Source organism: Barbus barbus (genome assembly GCF_936440315.1).
Source record: "Barbus barbus genome assembly, chromosome: 26".
In the NCBI taxonomy this organism is placed as follows: Eukaryota; Metazoa; Chordata; class Actinopteri; order Cypriniformes; family Cyprinidae; genus Barbus; species Barbus barbus.
Genome location: NC_136754.1, coordinates 12,021,594 through 12,044,275, shown reverse-complemented (window position 1 = coordinate 12,044,275; position 22,682 = coordinate 12,021,594). Strand labels below are relative to the sequence as shown.

General features: G+C 38.3%; 1 protein-coding gene across 1 annotated transcript in view; it reads right to left on the bottom strand.

Moving 5' to 3' along the window:
* LOC306846723 (beta-1,4-galactosyltransferase 2-like) overlaps positions 1–22,682 on the bottom strand; it is a gene marked incomplete at its 3' end in the record, with an annotated part of 87,632 nt that overhangs the window by 41,809 nt on the left and 23,141 nt on the right. The window contains exon 2 of the mRNA XM_079380305.1: positions 14,159–14,394. Within this exon, the coding sequence (XP_079236431.1) occupies positions 14,159–14,394 (236 nt within the window). The remainder of the gene's footprint in view (positions 1–14,158; positions 14,395–22,682) is intronic.

Sequence of the window (22,682 nt, the reverse complement as noted above, 5' to 3'; positions counted from 1 at the left end):
TGAAAGCAAAGTAAATTATCTCATTTTCTTTTCTTAATTTTTACATAAAATGTCATTTTGACTATGTGGATCAAGTCAAACTTTTAACCCTGTTGCCCACATTATTATAACAAAAATGACAATACTGTACACATATTTCTTTGGGAAATTCTTTTGGCATATGTGTGTATAAATAACTACAAAGCAGCTCCAAACTAGCTATTAATAGCTTGCATGTTTGCAATCTTCATGCCATTGGCCACTGTTTAAATTTCTACAATATTAGCTATATATGTTGCAAAAATTAACAAACAAAAAAAAGAAAGAAAAAGAAACAGCTCATATATATTTCAAATAAATATATTTTTAACTACATTTTTAAGTGTTTTCAGTATTTTTGTTATTTACAAACCATACCCTACAAACTACACTGAACAAAATTATAAACACAACACTTTTGTTTTTGCCCCCATTTTTCTTGAGCTGACTTTTTCTATGTATACAAAAGGCCTATTTCTCTCAAATATTGTTCACAAATCTGTCTAAATATGTGTTAGTGAGCACTTCTCCTTTGCCGAGATAATCCATCCACCTCACAGGTGTGGCATATCAAGATGCTGATTAGACAGCATGATTATTGCACAGGTGTGCCTTAGGCTGGCCACAATAAGAGGCCACTCTAAAATGTGCAGTTTTATCACAAAGCACAATGCCACAGATGTCGCAAGTTTTGAGGGAGCGTGCAATTGGCATGCTGACTGCAGGAATGTCCACCAGATCTGTTGCCCGTGAATTGAATGTTCATTTCTCTACCATAAGCCGTCTCCAAAGGCGTTTCAGAGAATTTGGCAGTGCATCCAACCAGCCTCACAACCGCAGACCACATGTAACCACACCAGCCAGGACCTCCACATCCAGCATCTTCACCTCCAAGATCGTCTGAGACCAGCCACCCGGACAGCTGCTGCAACAATCGGTTTACATAACAAAGAATTTCTGCACAAACTGGCAGAAACCGTCTCAGGGAAGCTCATCTGCATGCTCGTTATCCTCATCGGGGTCTCGACCTGACTACAATTCGTTGTCTTAACCGACTTGAGTGGGCAAATGCTCACATTCGATGGCGTCTGGCACTTTGTAGAGGTGTTCTCTTCACGGATGAAACCCGGTTTTCACTGTACAGGACAGATGGCAGACAGCGTCGTGTGGGTGAGCGCTTTGCTGATGTCAACGTTGTGGATCGAGTGGCCCATGGTGGCGGTTGGGTTATGGTATGGGCAGGCGTATGTTATGGACAACGAACACAGGTGCATTTTATTGATGGCATTTTGAATGCACAGAGATACCGTGACGAGATCCTGAGGCCCATTGTTGTGCCATTCATCCACAACCATCACCTCATGTTGCAGCATGATAATGAACGGCCCCATGATGCAAGGATCTGTACACAATTCCTGGAAGCTAAAACCATCCCAGTTCTTGCATGGCCAGCATACTCACCAGACATGTCACCCACTGAGCATGTGCGCATCAACAAATTATACTGACAAGAATCCTGAATGGGATCAGTAAGATTTTTCTTGTTTTTTAATGCAGTCTCTTATGATGAAAAGAAAGTTCAAAAGAACAGCTTTTATTTGGAATATAAATATTTTGTAACATTATAAATATCTAATAATATTAAGATAAAAGATAAAAAAAATAATTTTGGTTCTACTGCATGTTGTATTTTGTTATGCTTTTAACTGTTAAAATGCATGGATATAAGATTTAAAGGGGTCATATGGTGCAATTTCAAGTTTGCCTTTCTCTTTGAAGTGTTACAAGCTGATTGTGCATAGATAAGATCCCTGAAGTCTCAAAACAAAAGAGATATTCTTTATCAAAGTTAAGACTCTGCCATGTGGTTTTGTATTTTTGAAAAAAAAAAACATTTTGTTTTTAACAGGCATTGCCTGTTTGCGCAAAAAAAATTATTGGAACATCGACATAATCATGTTGCTTATATTGGCTACGTGCATGCATGTTAGGATAATAACAAAGCAGAGGAAATATAACTGTACAGAAAAATGCCAGCATATTACCTTTTTTTTATTTGTCAGAAACTTTGTCAGAAACCTATATTGTTTTCAAGGCATACAGCAAGTATTGCCTATATGTAAAGAAGCAAAACAAGCACGTTCATATGGGAAATCAGGCATACGGCCACTGGTGACTTCAGCTGATACGGCTTACACCAGTTCACCGGTTAATGAATCACTATAAATAAAGCATTTCCTGTAATTCGTGTTATTTGCAGAAAGCGTAGTTTCTCCAACATTTAAAAGACATAGACTAAGACCACAGCACTACAGAAACGTGATACTTGCAGCATAGAGCTCACTGCATTTCACAAACACAAAGGATAATAAAATTGCACCATTTGTGCACATAAGACAAGGAAGAAGAAGATACACGTGTAACCAATGAAAAAAAAATCGAAATATCACATGATGAAATTCCAAATATTGGTCGCAATAATGTTGAAAAAAAAAATCAGGTCCTTAAGGTGGATCGCCATTCTACTACACATGTCTGACCGCCTACTTCATTCATTCCATCGGTAAAGTGTACAGATAGGCTTGTGCGCATTTGTGAGTTAAGGACGCAGAATGACAGTCTCAAAAGAATCCGCAAATACAAAAGCATGTATTTATAGTAGTGCTGTCAAACGATTCATTGCGATTAATCGCATCCAAAATAAAAGTTTTTGTTTACATAATATATGTGTGTGTTCTGTGTTTATTTATTATGCATATATAAATACACACACATTCAGTATATATTTTGAAAATATTTACATGTATTGTATATGCATTTATATATTTATATTATTGGATTTTATATTATATATAAATATATTTAATATATAAACAACATATTTTTCTTAAATATATATATGTTTGTATTTATATATACATAATAAATATACACAGTACACACTCATATATTATGTAAACAAAACATTTATTTTGGATGTGATTAATTGCGATTAATTGTTTGACAGCACTAATTTATAGACATTCTTAAGGCAGAACACTAGTTCAAAGGACTCGCGATTTGTTGTGCATGAAATAAAGGGTACAGTATTTGAGGATCATTCTGTGAGCAAAGAAACAATAATGCACTGGCCTTTGCCTGGATTGCGGTGCACGCGCGTGTGGATCTCTCACGTGCATTTATGGATTGCGTGTGCACGTATGGATCTCTCGCATGCATTTGTGGATTGTGTGCGCGAGTGTGGATCTCTTACGTGCATTTGTGGATCACCCTGTGGATCCTGCGTGCATTTGTGGATTGTGCGCGCGAGTGTGGATCTCTCGTGTGCATTTGTGGGAGGATTTGATACTGTTTTCACTCCATACAGTCTGCTCTTATTGGCCAACTGGCACAGTGCATTGTGATTGGCCGAACACCGCAAGCACTCGTTGGAAATGTCACGCCCCTTTCCATAATCGCGAGCTTCATCTTTCAAAATAAATGAAAAAACTATTAATAATGTCCTTAGTTTTACCATCAGTTCAAGCCCGAAAGGGGAACAGTCGCGTGACAGACACAGTGATGAAGCTCGTATGTATCTGCACACAAGCCGCGATTAAGACAGCTGAATCTACTGTGATGTGACCCTGTCTCTCTCTCTCTCTCACACACACACACACACACGATGCGCAAAACTCCGCATTTGAACAGTCAATAGCAAATACTTAAACTAATAACAAAACATACTTACAGTCGCTGATTCAGAAGTGCCAGATTGTCATAGTCAGAATTACCTCCTCTCCTAGGTTCACAAAACGGTCGTCCATAAAATGTGTTGCTGTTCTATTGTAAGTAATCTTAATGATTCCTAAATGCATCTACTTTCGGAAGGCCAAATAAAGTGTTTTGTTTCGCCTAGAAACACACAGTGTCTCCCTGTTATGGCTGCATCAACACTACTGCGGTTACTGAAACCACGCCTTCTTCCTTTGCGTGAACATTTGGGCGGCATTACACAAATATTACCACATCGTGACATAGACAAGTGGGGGCGTGTTTGAATGAGCCGTTTTGGGTGGTGGGGGGGGCAGAGTCTTAACTTTGATAAAGAATATCTCTTTGGTTTTGAGACTTTAGTCTTTGCAACTTCAGGGATCTTATCGATGCATAATCAGCTTGTAACACTCCAAAGAGAAAGGAAAACTCGAAATCGCATCATATGACCCCTTTAAATAAAGGAGTGCTGTATATTCACTGAAAATCAGCATTTCTATAATCCGAAACAATATTCAGTTGACTGAATCATAGATTGCCAGTCTTCAACACTAGCTAACAGACAGTGCTGGCAGTGCAGTGTAGGAGTGTCTGCGATCTGTAGTGGCCATGAGAACTGGACTCTAATCACAACAGAAGATTAGACACAACGCGTCCATGTCAAACTCACACCAAGCGTCCCTCTCCCTCCTCACGGATCTACCAAGCTGGCAGCCGTTAAACTGAAAATCTTAGAAACAGCATCTAATCTCATTAGAATGACAGCATACAATACTGCACTCACCCTGACACCAGAACCACAGACAGCACAAAACAATGACACAAGCACAACAGGAAGAAAGCCTGCTGTTGCCAAGAAGTGAGTGACATGCAATAACATGTTCAGCTGTTTCCCTGTTGGCTCAACAGAGGCTTCAACATCCAATATGTCTGAGCTCGATTTTCCCCCTCTGCAAACAAATAGTGAATAAAAAAGGCTGTTATTCACTATTTATCCCCACATGAGTGAGAGGCAGGCAGGTGGAGGAAAAGAACAGAGCAGGAAATGACACGCTGATAGGCCGCTGTGATGACACGCCATCTAAAAGGTCAGCGGTGACGGCAGTGCCACATCATAAATATCCCATATCCCCAAATGCCCTTAGGATCTATCAGTCCTGTATGTTAAATGCATAACTGAAAAACATGAACTTGATATTACACATTAAATCCTGCAGAGGTTTGGATCGATACCTGAATTTTGGCTTTGTTCCAAATACCAGACTTTGAGATTACTGTATTCGTACTCATAAAATAAACAGCCTTAGGCAACTGATGAAATTAAACTAGGACTATCTATATATCAATAATTTGTAAATAATTTTGTAATTTTTAGTGTTAATGCATTAAGTTTCTTGTAAATGTTTTGTGTTTTTACACTAATTATCTGGTAAGTATATCGGGCAGGATGGTCTTTCTGCATAATACATGTCAAAGCTTGAATCTCATACATTATGAAGGAAGTATTAGCATAATATTATCATTAATACAGACTTTAAATTTTCTTGTAGATACATGAAACATGAGGTAAAATGCAATTCAGGGCTCAAAGAGGGTAATTTGTACATGGACATCTGTAAAAAACATCAAACTGAGTTATGCTAACATATCTCGTCAAACGAACTGAAGCCCATCGTGTTGCATTATTGAGTACAGATTTACAGTCCGCATATCAACTTGTCTCTTTTTCTGTGCATCTGGGAAGTTGTCCAGTGAACACGATCTGCATGATGGGAGGCAGGAAAACATTGGCCTGTGTTCCTGGCAATCCCTACTGAGACACTGTCCTCGTCCTACCCAGCGCAGAGCTATCATAACCAGACATGGCAACAATCAGCTTGTGAAGCAGGAAGAGGCGGCTAGAGGCCCCCTATGTGCGGTGAAAGAGAGTTGGAGGATGTCTGAAGGTTGAGAAAGAAAGAACAGGCAGGCGTGAGTATTTAGTACATTCAAGAGGAACCATTTTGAGGCTGAATAATGAGTCGTGATTCATGCCCTATATGTTTAAATGATACTGAAAAATAAATGTACTGTATATACATTCAACATGAAGCTACATTCAGAAGACTCTATTTATCCATCTATAAATGTATGAACTACTGTTCAAATGTTTGAAGTCAGTATTTATTTATTTTTTTAAGAAATTACCATGTCGGCTAATTGCATTTATTTTATTTTTATTTTTATTTATTTTTATTCATTTTTAGAATTATTATTATTGTTACTGTTATGATTACTGGACTTTTTTAACGCTTCATTAAACCAGAAAAATGTAAGATCATGTGAGATTGAATGTTTTTGAACATTCTTCTGCTCACCAGGCCTGCATTAATTAATATATATATATATATATATATATATATATATATATATATATATATATATATATATATATATATATATATATATATATATATATATATATTAGATCCCAAACTTTTGAATAGGTAAGATTATTTCTGTCAGGACCATTATCGTCAATATAACTTACGATTAGCATACATTTTAGGTTGGGGGAATGGTTCTGTTCTGGGCAAATACTCCCTGCCCATCCACGCAGCCTAGCATGGATAGGAGCAGGGAGAGCAGAATACCCCCCTTAAGGTAACAGAACAGAACCAACATCAATGATAAATGTAGCAGATACCATTAATGTTTTTCGTGATTATTTTAACATGATTCAGTGGTCTCACTCGATATATTCACTGCCCAAGTCCTGACTGGACGAGAGGAGGAGCTGGGGATGGAGGTGGGTTCCTGAGCGAAGCGATAGCTGCTGAATAATGACTGAAGGGACCTTGTGAAGGGAATTAAGATTGGTGTCGTGATCCTATAGGTTGACGTGTCAGCTGATGCGAGCTTGACTAACATGGCCTGTCAGAACTACCGCTATGCACAATTTATCAAACCTATATTTGCACAATCATTGTCTAAATGACAATTTACAGACTAATGTATTTTTAGGGTCATCAGATCCCACTCAAGACACTTTTAAACACAGGACTTGCTGCTGTGTTCACAAACTGTCCAAAGAAAGGAAAATAGCCAAAAAATGCCATCTGCATATAGTCAAATAACTCAAAAATAGCATTGAATCCCTTAAATATGGTAGCTGGCAGATATTCAAAAAGGCAAAATAACTATAATTTAAGAATGCATACATATCTTTAACTGCACAAAATCATAAGAGTCCACACAAAAGAGTTGTAAGGATTATGCTAACAATGAGAACATTGCTCCCAGCAGGTGATCTGAAGTACGGCAGTAATTGTCTTTAAATTTACTGTTGAAGGCGGTGCTGCTGAACAAGCAGTGCTTTTAAGGCAATGAATCGGAGACAAAATTTTTCTCACAGAGTTTGTCTGAGATCCTCTATAAAACATTCCTGATTAAAATAGTACAAATTTAAAGATAAAAGATTTACAGATAATAAAATGTTACGCAACTTCTCCATGTTGGCATCTGCCTAGCTTTTTCAAAGTGACAGGTATAAACACCACTTGTCTAGACACACAGCCTTTAATTATTTGCATTTAGCATTGTATGTTAGATTTTTGGTGGTGTTATCCACCAGTTGAGAACCACTGGACTAGTCTAGTTTGTCAATGAACTAGTCAAACTCTCCATGAAACAGCTGGTTGGTGAATTCCAACAGTACCACTGAACTTCTTTCTTTTATGTATATCCTATGCTTAAGGTGAATAAAAAGCTGATTTATACACAAACAAACTACCTTAAACTTAATTCAATGTGTTAAACCTCTTCAGGTGGTCAAATGTGAGAAGAACTGAGATAAGAAAGAGGATTGTCCCACTGCTACACCCTTCCAAACCCACCAATACAACACCCTCGGGACTTGGCAGCATTTATCCGGCAGAACCAAGAGATCTGAGGAATTAGCACGTCTCCCCCCAGTCCTTGGTAAAACGGCCTCACTTGAAATCATTTAACACTCTAGTGAGCATGATACATGAAGTACTCCCAACTGTCATCCTGTGGAAAGTGTGAGAGAGGAAGAGGAAAACCAAACCGGGAAAGAGGGCGAGACGAAAGAGTCCTTATTGACCTGCCTTAAATGGTTTTTATTTTTTCAGCACCTGTCACGTTGTATTGTGTTCACATTATACAGTGTGCTTTCTAGTGAGTGATATTGATGAGGAATGACTTGACATACTGTAGGCAGAATACCTGGCTGAACTCAGTGTCTGTCCTTTGAATTAAGTGGATGATATCCAGCGAGATTCAAATTATTTCAGTTTAATAGCAAGCAGCAGAGGTCATGGCAATGAAGCATCATCCTCATAAGATGCACTGCTCTGTAACCTTCGCTGCTTAAACAAAGGAGTCAGCATGGCAGCCTTTCTGTAGAAATGCAAATCGTATGTGAACATATGAATCTTTAAAGGGGAATTGCCATAAAGGGCCATTTTAAAATAATGCTTCAATCTAACGAGACCATATTTTATAAGCTCTGACTCAAACGCAAGAAAAAATAAATAAAGGATTCTATACACTTCCATTTCCTTAATAATGTGATAAAAATGAGGATTGTCATTAAAATGCAGTGCCTGAGGAATTTAATAGAAACAGATTTTCATAAAGTTGTGATTTTATAACATTTTTCATTTAAAAAAGTAATAATTTACTCACCCTTATATTGTTCCAAAACTCTACGAGTTTCTTTCTTCTGGCAAAAACAAGATATTTTAAATAACTGCTTTTGTCCAAACAATGAAAGTCAGTAGGGTCCTGTGATGTTTTAAAATTTAAAAAATAAAATTAAATAAAAATATTTAGTGTTCCACAAAAGAAAAAAAATCATACGGGTTTAGAGTTACTCAAGAGTGAGTGAATGATGATGACAGAATTTTCATTTTTGGGAGAACAGTACAATTTAGACAATTTTGCTGTGCTTTCAAAAGAGAATAAAAATTTTATAGAAAGGAAATGTTGAAAATAAAAAATGGATATAGCTATTTTTTTTAAATGCCAAACAGGCCAGAAACTAGTTTTTTACGTTAAATGAAAAAAAAAAAAAAATCCAGAAATTTTTCCAGTTGAATAAAAGATTCTAAAGAAAGATTGCCATGGATTCAAGCACTTTAGCAATAACATGATCAGAATCAGACATCTGAACATGTCCGCAACAGACTGTACAGATTTAATTTTAGATGTCTTGAATAATTAGGTTTAAGGTAACTGTTTGAAATAGACTATCTTCAGCTGAAATACCAAGGAAATGGCATTTCAATGTATCATGTTGTCAGTCCTCTGTCGTGTGTGTCATGTGTTCCCGCCTCTTGTGCCCATATTTGGTTCGTTTCCTGTGCTTGTTATATGTTATCATTAGTTAATTCTTGTCCAGCTGTGTTTGTCTCGTTATCTATGATTTACCTGTGTATTTATAGTCCTGTCTGTTGAGTTAGATTTCGTCTGGTCTACTCGTTACTCCCTGGTGTTTGATGTCTGTGCCTGCCCTGCCCTGCCCTGCCCTGATGTTTGAAGTAAAGATTATTATTTGAAGTTATATCCTCGTCTGCGTGTTTCTGTGTCCTCCCTCGTGTGTGCACCGTGACAGAAGACCAGACCTAACAGTAAGCGACGCCCCTTCATACCGTTTTGTTTTTTCGTTTTGAAAGTCTTTTATTTTGTTCCTGTCTGTTTGTCCCGCGGCAAGGAAGTCACCACTCGCGAGTGCCGTGAGTCCGCTGGCCGCGAGTCCTCCAGCCCGCCGATCGTGGGAGATATCCGCCGCTGCCCGCAGCTATCCCAAGCCTGCAGCTCACTCCAGCCCGCCGTTCGCGGGAGATCGACGCCGACGTCCGTGGGGAAAGCCAACCCACTGTCGGCGGCTCCCTCATATCACGCTGCCGTCCGCGGCTCACCCAAGTCCGCCGTCCGTGAGGAAAGCCAACCCACCGTCGGCGGCTCCCCCAAGTCAAGCCCGCCGGATCGCCGCTGACTCATGCCCGCCAGCCGCCGCCGTTTCCTAGTTCCGGCCAGGAGTGCAGGTTTTGTGTTGTGTCCACAGGAGCAGTTTTAATCAATGTTGTCAGTCTTGTCCATGGAGACTCGTCTGGGGCAGACGGCTCTTCTTGTAGTGGCCGCGGAGGCCATTTCCAGCCGCCTGCCCCCTTGTCGTGGAAGTGGAGGCGGTTGCTGAGGGACCCTGTGAGGGCCCCTGACTCCTTGTCATGCCCAGGAGAAGCCTCAGCTTCCGAGCAAGCTCAGGAGGGCTTCCTGTTCCTGTGGGTTGTCCTGTCCAGTCCTGTTCCTGTTCGTCTAGCCCATGTGGGTTGTCCCGTTCCAGTCCTGTTCCTGTTCGTCTAGCCCATGTGGGTTGTCCCGTTCCAGTCCTGTTCCTGTCCTGTCATGTACTGTTTTGTGTGTCTAGCCCCGGAGGGCTCCTGATACCCCCTAACTTCCCCAGGGAAATTTTTTTGGGGGGGGGTAAAAGGGATCCGGCTGTGGGGGCCGGGCCGAGGGGTCTGAGGCCAAGGCCCCCGAAGACCACCTGCCATGGCCTCCTGAGCTCCCAGCTCCGCCATGGCCTCCGATCTGTCTGTTCTACTCTGGAGGTCCCCGTCCTGTGTTCCTGTCCGTGTCTGTCCTGAGAGGCCTGCAGAGCGCCCACCCCCACTCCCCGATGGAACTGTTAAGGCTCGGGATGAGCCTTTCGGGAGGGGGGGAGTTATGTCAGTCCTCTGTCGTGTGTGTCATGTGTTCCCGCCTCTTGTGCCCATATTTGGTTCGTTTCCTGTCCTTGTTATATGTTATCATTAGTTAATTCTTGTCCAGCTGTATTTGTCTCGTTATCTATGATTTACCTGTGTATTTATAGTCCTGTCTGTTGAGTTGGATTTCGTCTGGTCTAATCGTTACTCCCCGGTGTTTGATGTCTGCCTTGCCTTGTCCTGCCCTGCCCTGCCCTGATGTTTGAAGTAAAGATTATTATTTGAAGTTATATCCTCGTCTGCATGCTCCTGTGTCCTCCCTCGTGTGTGCACCGTGATGCATGTATTGTGTTATATTATGAACACAATGGATGATGATCAATACTTACATAGCCCTCAATCAAAAGTGAATTATAGAACATTTTTAAAATGGCACTTCAAATCAAAATGGAGAGAAACAAACTTTTGTTGTATAACGCATGTAGTTCTTTCAAAACTGATAGGGTCTTGTCAGTTAAACAGGTACCCTGGATGTACAGTACCATCTACGCCAACATACAGAAATGCCCTCGTTTAGCAAACAGCTTGTACTGAGAAATGAGTAAAACATTGGCCCTATAGCTCATTTTGTTCAGATACACTGAGCTGAGCGAGGAAATTTCCTCTTACTGCTTGCGTAATGAAAACGCAGAGTGCTTAATGTCACTATTGAGCGTGTATGTGCAGATGGTGTGTGTTCCTCACTGCTCAGCTCTGACAGCGCAAATAACTAGCTACACATTTTACATTTTTGATGAGACCCTCTTAACACACTTTGGCAGCACTGCTTGGGCAAACAAAACAGACGTGCAAATAACATCTTTCCATGAATGTTAGCATACGTTTTTTAGGGCATCTCTGAAGGCCTGACTTAACAAGTGTTGAGTCAGAAGAGGAGATTTGTTTGATATGAGACAGTCTTCAAAGTCTACAAGGAGTTCAAGTTAAGGAAAACATCAAAAGTGTGCAAAATGCAAGGATTTTTTAAGTAAGTTATAAATAATTTCAATACATTTTTAAATAAACATATGAGTATAACACCAAGTAAATAATATAAATATCATATTCACACCTCACACCAGTGTCATTATTGTTAACTTAAACTGTTAAAAATACTTTTCAAAAGCTAAAAAAAATATATATTACATTTTTTTTAATTTAAAACATTTATATTAGAAATGAAAACCAAACATGAGAAATATTATTTTAAAAATAAACAAAGATAAATAGATTTAAAAATATATATAAAAAAAGCACTATGAAAAGTTTGGTTAAGACTAGACTACACAATTTAATTGGTAATTTATTAATTTAATAAAAAAATATGCATTGTAGCTACCTGTCAAGGTTTAAAATGATCACTTTTGCTGAATAGTAGAGATGCTAAAAATCTAATGCTTTAGGATTGAAAGCTAAAATTAAAAGCAAATTACATTTTTTAATTATTAAATTGAACAAAGGGACAATAAAGATGATATAATGTTACAAAAAAAGATTTCAAATAACTGCTATTCTTTTGAACTCTTAATTCATTGTTTTAAGCCATTTTAGGAATAAACAACATTTCAAAATCTTAAAATAAGAAACTGTTATTTTAAATTGTAGTAATATTTCCCAATTTTTTTGTTTTTTTTGATCAAATAAATGCAGGCTGGGTGAGCATTAAAGTATAAAAAGATTTTTTAATTCTTACCAAATCCTAACTATTGAGCGGTTGTGTATGGAGTATTTTACCTCTTTGGTTCAGACCAACATTTCCAAAGTAGTACAGAGGAAATGCAAGTCTACCTCAGATATACTGAAATGGATTTCTGTGGATGGCAAGCCAGTGCTATACTTATATGTTCAATTATATGTAAATAAAGCATTTTGACTTAACCTTTTTTTAACTATTCAACAGTACTCAACATCATTTACTTGTTTTGACATTCTCATCTGGGGGCTTTTTTCAGCAAATATTGATTTATGATGCTTATTGTGATTAATTTACTAACTAATCAGCATATCCTGCAATTAATTTGATTGTAATTTGTAATCAATTGACAGTGCTAGCTAAAATCATTCGGTCTGCAGTAATCTATAAAGCTGAGTCTGAAGAAGATCCAATTGCTTTGCATTTTAAAACAACTCCAACTGACACATGGAAAGTAAAGATTGCACTTTAAAACAGTAGTTTCATTGTTTCTGTTCAGTGGATTTAAATCTCATAAAATGAACATAAATCTGTCACATATTTAACCTGCATTTAGTGATGTGATGCGTCTAAGAAAAGAGTTCAGAGTTCAGCCCAGAGTTCAGCCGATGCTCCATCCATTACAGACACTTTGCCCTGGTTTGTTACTCCACAGATAGATCTCTCAGCGCTCACTGCTCGACAAGTCACATCATTACTCTGCAAACTTTGAAGATGGATAGCTGCAAACTTTTGATCGCTCTCATTAACCCAAACAACCGGCCTAGGCAGACAACAATGTGGCAAGCAGGCTAATGATTTCTCATGGCCTTGAACATCGCCGCCCCTTCAGGGTCACTCCACAGATAGAACAACAGACCGATGAAAGTGGGGGAGGCGGAAGAGCAGCAAAGCTTCCAGCTGTTTACACAAATGCTTCGATTGCTTGGTCCAAATCAGAGTTCAATCCTAACCACCTACCCCCAACCCCCACAGGTTGCTTTTCTTGAAGCATTCTCTGCCAGATGTTGGAGGAGATATCAACAGCCCTGTCTGTATTATTGGAAAAAGCCTCCAAATGTACATGATATAACCAAATAAGCACCCAACAACAAAACAAATATCTGATAGTAAATCTGTTGATTCCAGCCAAAGAGTCAATCAAATGATTAATTAATAAGCTGTTTCTACACAAAAGCTTGCCAAAGCATCTCCTCAATTGACTTCCATTCAAACACAACACCCTCTAGGCTCCCGAATACAAGTCACTGTTTTAAAGTTAACCTTGACAGGTTTTGATATTTAGCTCCGAACTATATATTGTCATCAATGTAAGAACCAAAGTGAATAGTGGATAGTGGCAGCTGTTTTCCACTGAAGCTAGATAACATCTCAGGAGCAGAAGGTGTTTTGGAATGAAGATGACGTTTTTCACCATTCTTTCTGAATTCTTGATGTGAAAACAGCTTTTACAGCAACCAACCAAACAAACTCTGATATCCTAGCTGGAAAGTCCACATTAAGATGGTTGTTTAGGAATATGGTTTCTAGTTGGTGCAAGCTGTCCATGTTGGACCAACAACAAACCAGCTAGCAGCTTAAGATGGTAAAGTTGATTTCCAAACTTGATGGTTGTCAATCAGTTTGGACCAATTAATGCCTAGCTCAGATTTACAAATAACCATCTTAGACCAGCTATAAGCCATATATCCTGTTTGAAAAATACAGATTCCCTATCAGGGATCATATGGACTGCATAGCACGATCAAGGCCCAGAAATGTAGTAATGACATTGTTAAAATATCCCATGTGACATCAGTGGTTCAGCCATAATTTTAATGGTCTTACGGGTTTGGAACAACATGAGGGTCAGTAATTAATGACAGAATTTTTGGGTGAACTTTCCCTTTAAAAGCTGTAGTGTGAAAGTGTCCTACAAAAACACACATAAACACACACAAACCTGGTTGATGATATATATCCCATAGTCGATCTTCTGTCTGCGCAGGACTGGGTGCAGGTAGTGAAGCCAATATTTAAGGTGGTTGTCTCTGTGTCTGAACGGGATGATGATGGCCACCTTTTGTTTTGGCCGGCAGTCCGGAGGAGTGTATTTCCCCCCTTCTGTCACATTAGGGTTCTCTCTCTGCACCCGCTCAAGGGTTATCAGGGAGCTGAATTCGATGAGGAGACGTCCCACTGCAGAGCAGAAAAGAGGAGCAGTGAAACTCTGAGAAGTATCAACAGCATTGCTTCAAGCAGAGTGAATTTGAGATCATTACAATAACAATACAATCACCACTAGCTGTCTGTCCAGCAGAGGGAGTGCAAAATATTTCTTTGAGTCCTTTTCATTGATGCACAGATCTTAAGTTGAGACAACCAATCAATAAAGCAGACTGAGGCTTGATTACATGTTCACACAAAGACTTTGAACAAGGCTTAGCAGTAAAAGATTTCACGACTACACCTAGCCGCAATCTAATCCCTATCTGGTGGTGAACTGACGTAGTTTTGGCCGCAGGGACTTCTACAACACTCATTAGCGAAGGAGTCTGTGCTGCTACTGAATATGTATGGTGGGCCATTTTTAGGTAACAGCATGATGTTTTCTCATCTGATCATAAACATTCAGTCTGTCTAGAAAAATCTAATGCACAGCAAACCAGCTACCGTTGAATCAAATATGGTAATGAAGGAAAATATTAGGTAATTCTAGATGAGACACAAGTGTCCTAACTTTTAAGGGCGATTGAATTTCTTTTATCAAGCAAGCCTTTTCCATTATCTGTAAATCAGCAAACGGTTCTTAAACTGGGGTCCGTAAAGGATTTCAAGTGGCCTGCGAGTTGATTGGCTAATAGCTGAGGGTAGAAAATAAAGCTAAATTGACCAAATAATTAAACTTGGCAAGAAACATTGAATTAGTTTTAACACTAAACTGAATCAGATGAAATCACAGCAATGACCAACAAACTGGGTTAAAATTAATTTGTGATGAAGTGTTTCTGTTGTGTCACTGAAGTTGTATGACAATTGTGATTACAACTAGCGAAGATTGGTTGAGTTGGTTCATTTAAGTTCATTAGCAAAATGCAGCAATCTAATTTCAATAAAATAACAAAACAGCAATTTAGCAAAATTCTGGAATGGTAAAAGTGAGGCTATTTCCTTGGGGTGCACAAAAAGTAAAATGCAACCTTGGTGAGACTTCTTTCTCTTTTTTTCATAAAAAAAGGAAATAAAGACTTCTTTCCTACCTCAAACTTTTAAATGGTAGTATATAATAGTATCATGTATTCCATATACAAGTGCATACAGTATAACTCTAAAGTATAGGTAGGTAACGGACAGTGGTTATAAAAGAACACATCAAGCACCACTGTGAAATCAGACCCCCTCGACACCTGGAAGTGATGGAACTTATAGTAATTGAGCTGACCTTGGCAGCAACAGCTATTATTCAGGTACCGTCACATCAATTTAGATGTGAAGAACAGCAGCTTTGTGTAAACATCTCACAGCCTGCTACTCTATTTTGGGAGGCAGAGGACAGGTCTGGTTAAAAATACATTTATAGTTGATTGTAAGCAAGGCCTATTGCTGCACCTGAGCTCGTTTTGCTATCAGCCACATCACTAAACTAAGCAGCAGCGGGTCAGCAGGATACAGCACGGCTGTTTGCGGACGTAATTGAGTTTCTGTCCAGAGATAAAGGTACTTGCCCTTAGAAAACCTTCTGAATGCAAGATTAGTGTGTTTATTTCTAGCATTCATTCAATCAGATATGTTGACCGTGACAATTTCATAGTCAGATGTTTATAATGACATTACGCTTCTGTGGTGTCCTGCTATCATCATCCTGAGCTCAATCGGATTGTTTCCATAAATACGCTGTAATTGTTCACTCCTCGTGGACACAGAGAGATAGAACGGAAGAAAAAAACGGTTGCTGTGTCCACTTTTTACGAGATGCAGCCACCAACCTAATTATAAGCTTCTTCTTTCAATAAATCCAGTGTGTGGCATCACCATATGCCGATCCCCTCTATCTCTCCAAAGGTCCCTTTGAAGTGATCTCTACAAGGGCTCATTGGATCCAGCTACTTCTAATTAGCAGTGTTATATGAGTAAGGCAAGCAGTCAAGTGGCATGCGTGGAAGGGAATGGAGAGAAAATGGTCTAGAGCGATGAATACCTTGCGATCTGAACACCTGCTCTCATACAGAGTGTTCCCTCCACTCTGATCGCAAATGACTGAGGCCATTGATAAGACTGGAGTTTTTCAACTGCCTCGCCATAACATTCTTGTTGCAGCATAGTCTCAGCTTCAGTCAACACATCCAAAGATGCTCTGATGAGCACTACAAAAAAAATGAAGCTAAAGTAAACTATTTTCAATCTCACTGACTGGCTACTATGTTATTTCCAGGAGTCAGGGTGAAGAGATTTTTACAAGGATCAAAAGGTATGGATTACAGTTTTTTTTCTTGTGAATGTGAAAGTATCGGAATTGACTTCATGGAATTCATATTTTTTAAGAAATGAGATATATGTTTAGATATTTTCAGATACATTCAAATACATATTCAGATACTTCACAAGGAAACAAATCTATATTTAAAAATTATAATTAATTAAAAAGTAATTGTAAATAATAATACTGTACTATTTAAATATAATACATATGATATGTATAAATATGGTATGTATACTACATTACTGATACATATATACACAATCATTATTATTTAGCTTTCACAATGATTTGCAATATTGCTGATATTGATGAATATATTACTGAAATATTATCTTTGCAAACAGGTAGTCGGTTTTTCCCAATTCCCAAAAGGATATTTATATTTATTATTAGGACTTTATTAATTATAATTCTCAACTGAAAACAATAAATAATTATATTATAGCCCACGCTGCCAGACTTCCAAGTCCCTTCCCTGTGTGTATTCCTCAGGAGCACGACGAGGGCGAGAGAACGGAAGAGCCTGGAGTGGCCTGTATGTCTAGGTCATAGAATCTTACGAAGGTGAGGGGCGTGAACCATCCCGCAGCGTTGCAGATGTCCTGCATAGGAACACCTGCCAGAAAGGCCTTGGAGGCCGCCATACTTCACATATTCTGCGAATTCATCCAGTGTGTTGTGATTCGCTAAACCGCCTCTACTATGCGTCTGAACGTCCCGCCCCTCAGCTCAGTGGCATGTGCTCCAGTTGTATTGTAAACAATGGCGTTGTCAATATTGCTTATCAATTTGCAGGCTTCGACCCCAACACACTGGACCAGCTAACCAATCAGAGCCCATCACGTATTTCTGAGGGAGGGGCTTCATAAAACCAGGAAATAATTGGGGCGTTTATCAGAGAAGGGACAGAGAGGTGTGGAATAAAGGTAAATTATGTGAAAAATAATGTGTTTTTCAAAAAACTAAGCATGAACACATGTTTGACTGCACCCCACAAACACAGTCAAGCCTAGAAAAAAAAACAGTCAACCACCACTTTAATATTATTATTTACAATGATTTTCACTATTGCTGATTTCAAATATATGATTGAAATACTATCTTCACACACAGGTCTTTGGTTTTTCCCAATTCCCAAACCTATAGAAAACAGCATTACCAAGATGGCCACCAAGGAACTGGCCTGCCTTAAAGGGACTTTGACTAAGTGCATCCAACACGTCATTATATAATATCAGCCAGGCCACCATGAGGGATAAGGCCAATGAAACTGTAATATACTGTACTGTAGGTGCCTCAAAGCACAAAGAGTTTATTACCTGGATCTCCTGGCCACAAACCCTCGCTTATTGGCTTTCTCTCTCTAATTCTCTCTCTATTTCCATCAAACTTTCTCCTGACCCTCGCAGAGCTCTAGTATGGCTCTCAGGCCAATGCCAACAAAGTTACGCAACATCACCACAAATAATAATGTAGGCAGCTGGAGAACGGGAGAAAGGGAGAGAGAAGGAAAAAGGAAAGGAGAGTAATGTACTGTACTGTAGAGAGAAAGGGAGTAAGAGAAACAAATCCTGTCAAAAGCACTACCACTTCACCAGCACACAAATGTCATCCATTGAGTCATAGTTGGAGGGAAGGTCAGGCTTTTTCCTGTTCAGACAGGAGATTTGTAGTATCTGTAAAATCTACTTAAACTGGGTTCAAGCACAATCCAATTATTTCTCTTTACTTTGACACCTGCTGTGATGCTCAAATCCAAACAGTGAGAACATCCTCCACCCAGCTGTAACCTTTAGCACAGGGCTTTTAGCCAAACACTAAAAACTCAGATCTAAGAGGAGGGAGTATGTTTTGCAGTGAGAGTGCTTTGCCTTTTTTTATGTTACATTGTTACAACCCTTTGTTTTGTATTCTCTTGTTTCTTTCCCTCTTTTGTTTTGGAAGTGTTTGTGTCCAGGTACGGTGTTGATTGGCTCCTGCAGGCTAATGACTGGCTCATCTTGATTAGTGCATTCGATTCCAGGCACACCTTAAAAGTCCAGATGTCACTTCCTTTGAGAGGGCCCATTGTGTTGTTGTGAGGAGAGAATTGTTGGTTTTGGTGGCTGTGTGTGCGTGATTAGATGAATTTTGACTGTCAACCCCCTGGGGTCGAAGCCTGCACCGGTGCGGGCTGTCTAGTATTTTCTTTATGACGCGAAAAGAACTAAAAATACTCCATGAGTTTTGATCGTACAGATAAGAAGGTATCATTTGAAATTGCAAAGGGTCTACTTTTATTTGAGTATAGTCATCATAACAACAAAACAATATGCTTTTAAAAAATAGAGAAAATAAATAGGGTGCGTTCTCTGCCGGCTCTGTCTCTGTCACCTCTCTTCACAGACACGTACATAAAACAACATGAATCTCCGCGAATACTCGCCTCAAATGCATGAGAAATATATGTATAGACAGTAAATAAGTTTTGGTAAACTATCCCTTTGAATTCACAAATTGGAACATAAAATGACTGAAACCAACAACCAATAATACAGACAAAGTAACATTGTTTTACTCTGTTTTTTAGACATGTACATTACCATCAAAATACTAGAGTTTACAAGATGTTTATGTTTGTGTAATTCATAGTGAAAAACCTAGAATTTCACATGGTATAATGTAGTCATTTAAACTTTAAAATATATCAAAGTATCAGTGTTTTCCATCTGATATCATCACCAGTGGTGTGAAGTAATGAATTACAAATACTCACGTTACAGTAATTAAGTAGTTTTTATCAGTAATTGTACTTTTTTGAGTAGTTTAAAAATTGTGGACTTTTACTTTTACTTGAGTACATTTTAAGTGATGTATCTGTACTTTTACTCCGCTATTTTCATCCGTTTGTGGTCATTACATCCTTATTTTAATTTTATTTTTATCCATTAATATGATTGGATAGGGAGATAGTGTCTCGTGACTTTCGTCAAATCAAATTGTGCATAGAAAACTTTAACCGCCAACTGCTGTCTATCATGGCTGCTGGAAGTGCATTCCTCAAGCATCAATGCAGTCACATCTTCCTCTAATATGTTAAGGTAAATTTTGGATTTCTGCTTACTAAATGATTTGTATATATGCTTGCCTATCTACACGACCTGAAATTTGGTGTGAGGTTGCGGGTATTGCGTGCAGTGTTAACTCCCGCAAGTGCCACGTTCGGTAAATTCCCACTCACTTAAGAGCCGCGCGATTTGCTCTGCTTCGTCTCTCTCACGCGCGTTCAGCTGCAGTCACTCGTATAAGTTTTTGCTTGTTGAACTTGTTGACTTTTGATGAGTTTGAGCGTGTGATGCGTGCTGTGAAAAAGTGTGTTGGAAACACTGTAAAACGATTTGCAATATTGTACTCAAATTGAGGACCAATATGCACCTTATTGATGACCTGTGGCGTTAATACTGCATCCGTGTCAGCGCGTGATGTAATAAAACTGCAGCTCATTAATAAACTTTTTTAATTTCTTTTTTTTTATCCATTTTATTCAATCCGCCTTCATTTAGCATGTGCCCTCGCATTCAGTTGTGGATGCTACTGATTCACCGAGACCGCCGCGGCTCAGCAAGAGACTTGCGTTTGTGTTTTCTTTTGAAAAAGTTTCCCCAGAAATACTTTATTTAATGCATTTTTCCTTACAAATTGTTTTATCGACATAACAATTCGAGTAATGTATAAGTACATGTAATGTACATGATGCCATCCTTCTAGAACAATGTGCATTTGTTAAAATTGTAACATAAATGATCAAGTTTAGTTTTTCTTGTTTCTTTATTGCAAAACGCTAAAACTGGCACCGTTTTGGAGAGAAATGGGCTCTCATTTTAAACCATATCATGGTGTGTGATGCTGAACTATGAGTTTCTAATGGTGTTTGTATTTGCACTGTTCTAAACATTAATATTTTATATGCAACAACAGCATGCTCTCAGTGGCCTTACACATGATTTTAAATCTATTTTTCAAACTTTATGATTTAAATGGGGATAATTGTACCGAGAATAACTTTCATCTTTTCTTCAACTGAATACTGTTTCCGTGCTGTTTTGATGTGTTTTAAAGAGTTGGCAGTCAAAATCAATCAAAACTGCTGGATTATAGATATTCTTCATTCTTTATGACAAACAAGATAATGTGAATTCCAGAATGTACAACGTTTTTTAAAGGTGACCCTGGACCACAAAACCATAAGTGTCAGTTTTTCAAAACTGAGATCTATACATCATCTATACAAAGCTGAATAAATAAGCTTTCCATTGATGTATGGTTTGTTAGGATAGGACAATATTTGGCTGAGATACAACTATTTGAAAATCTGGAATCTGAGAGAGCAAAAAAATCTAAATATTGAGAAAATCTCCTTTAAAGTTGTCCAAATTAAGTTCTTAGCAATGCATATTACTGATCAAAAATTAAGTTTTATATATTAATAGTAGGAAATTTACAAAATATCTTCACGGAACATGATCTTTACTTAATGGCCTAATGATTTTTGGCATAAAAGAAGAATCAAAAAATTTGACCCATACAATGTATTTTTGGCTATTGCTACAGCGACTTAAGACTGGTTTTGTGCTCCAGGGTCACACATGTATAAATTGCAGTGTAGAGCAGTTATTATTAGGGGGTAGAATCCACAGCTCAGTACTCACTACTCAATACTCATGAGTACTTTTAAATAGGCTACTCTTTTACTCTTACTCAAGTAGTTTTTTGGACAAGTACTTTTACTCTACTCAAACTACATTTTTTGGAAGGTAATGGTACTTTTACTTGAGTATATATTTTCAGTACTCTTTCCACCACTGATCATCACTGGACCATGGGGCGTTTTTGTGGGGGCCTTTTAGTCAAGAGAGGATGAAAAGTGAGATTAGTCACAGCAAATGTTTTTAAGACACCCTGGGCAATTCCCGTGTTCTATGGCTATGTCTCCAGCTTTGGTGATAGATTGTTGGCCGCCCAGTGAACTACACAGCAGAGCCACGTGGCTGTAAGTGACCACTGAAGCAGAAGAGAGAGATAGGGAGAGGAAGAGGAAAAGATGAACAGATGGAGGAATCACTGAACATAACACTGCATGCTGAGAGCCATGAGAAGTAAAGCAGTAGAGGCATTGAAGCTGGGGAGGAAAGACAGAGAGAGAGTGGGAGGACAGAACTGGAGGCGAATAGACGGAGAGACAAAAAAGAGAGAAAGACACAGAGAAATGGGCTGAGGGAACATGACTAAGGGGGAGTGGGAAGGAGGAGAGAGCTGTAATGAATGTCTCCAAAATTTGAGATGGCACTTGGGCTAGAAGATATATTGAATATTTAGCAATGTATTAACAATGATGATTTTTTAAAATTATTATTCTCCTTTTTGCAATTTACAATGAATTAATTAACTTGGATTAAACATTGGATTAAACGTTATGAAACATCAGAAACAGTAAGATTTTTTTTTCCAATTTTTACTTCTCACTTTTATTGAATCTTTTAATTGTTTATATTTCTTATGAAACATTCTATGATTACTAATTATTAATATTTTTTCTGTAAATCACTGTGAATGAAATGTATGAATTTTTCTATATAAGTATGCTTGATCTGCCTTTTATTCAGCAAATTAATCAAATTAAATTGATCAAAATTGACAGTAAAGACATTTTATGAATGGTATAAGCATTGAATATAAACATAATAAGCCATGTTTATTGAGCACCAAATTTGCATATAAGAATGATTTCTAAAAAGATCATATACTGGCTTTAAAGACTTCAGCTTTGCCATCACAAGAATAAATTACATTTTAAAATATAGTAAAATAGAAAGAGTTATTAAATTGCAATAATACTTCACAATATTACTGTTTTTACTTATATTTGACAAAATAAAGGCAGCCTTGCGTATTTTACAAATAAATGCAATATTTTTTACAAATGTTTACTTTATGCCTTGTAATAGACACTTTAATGACAACGGTTGAC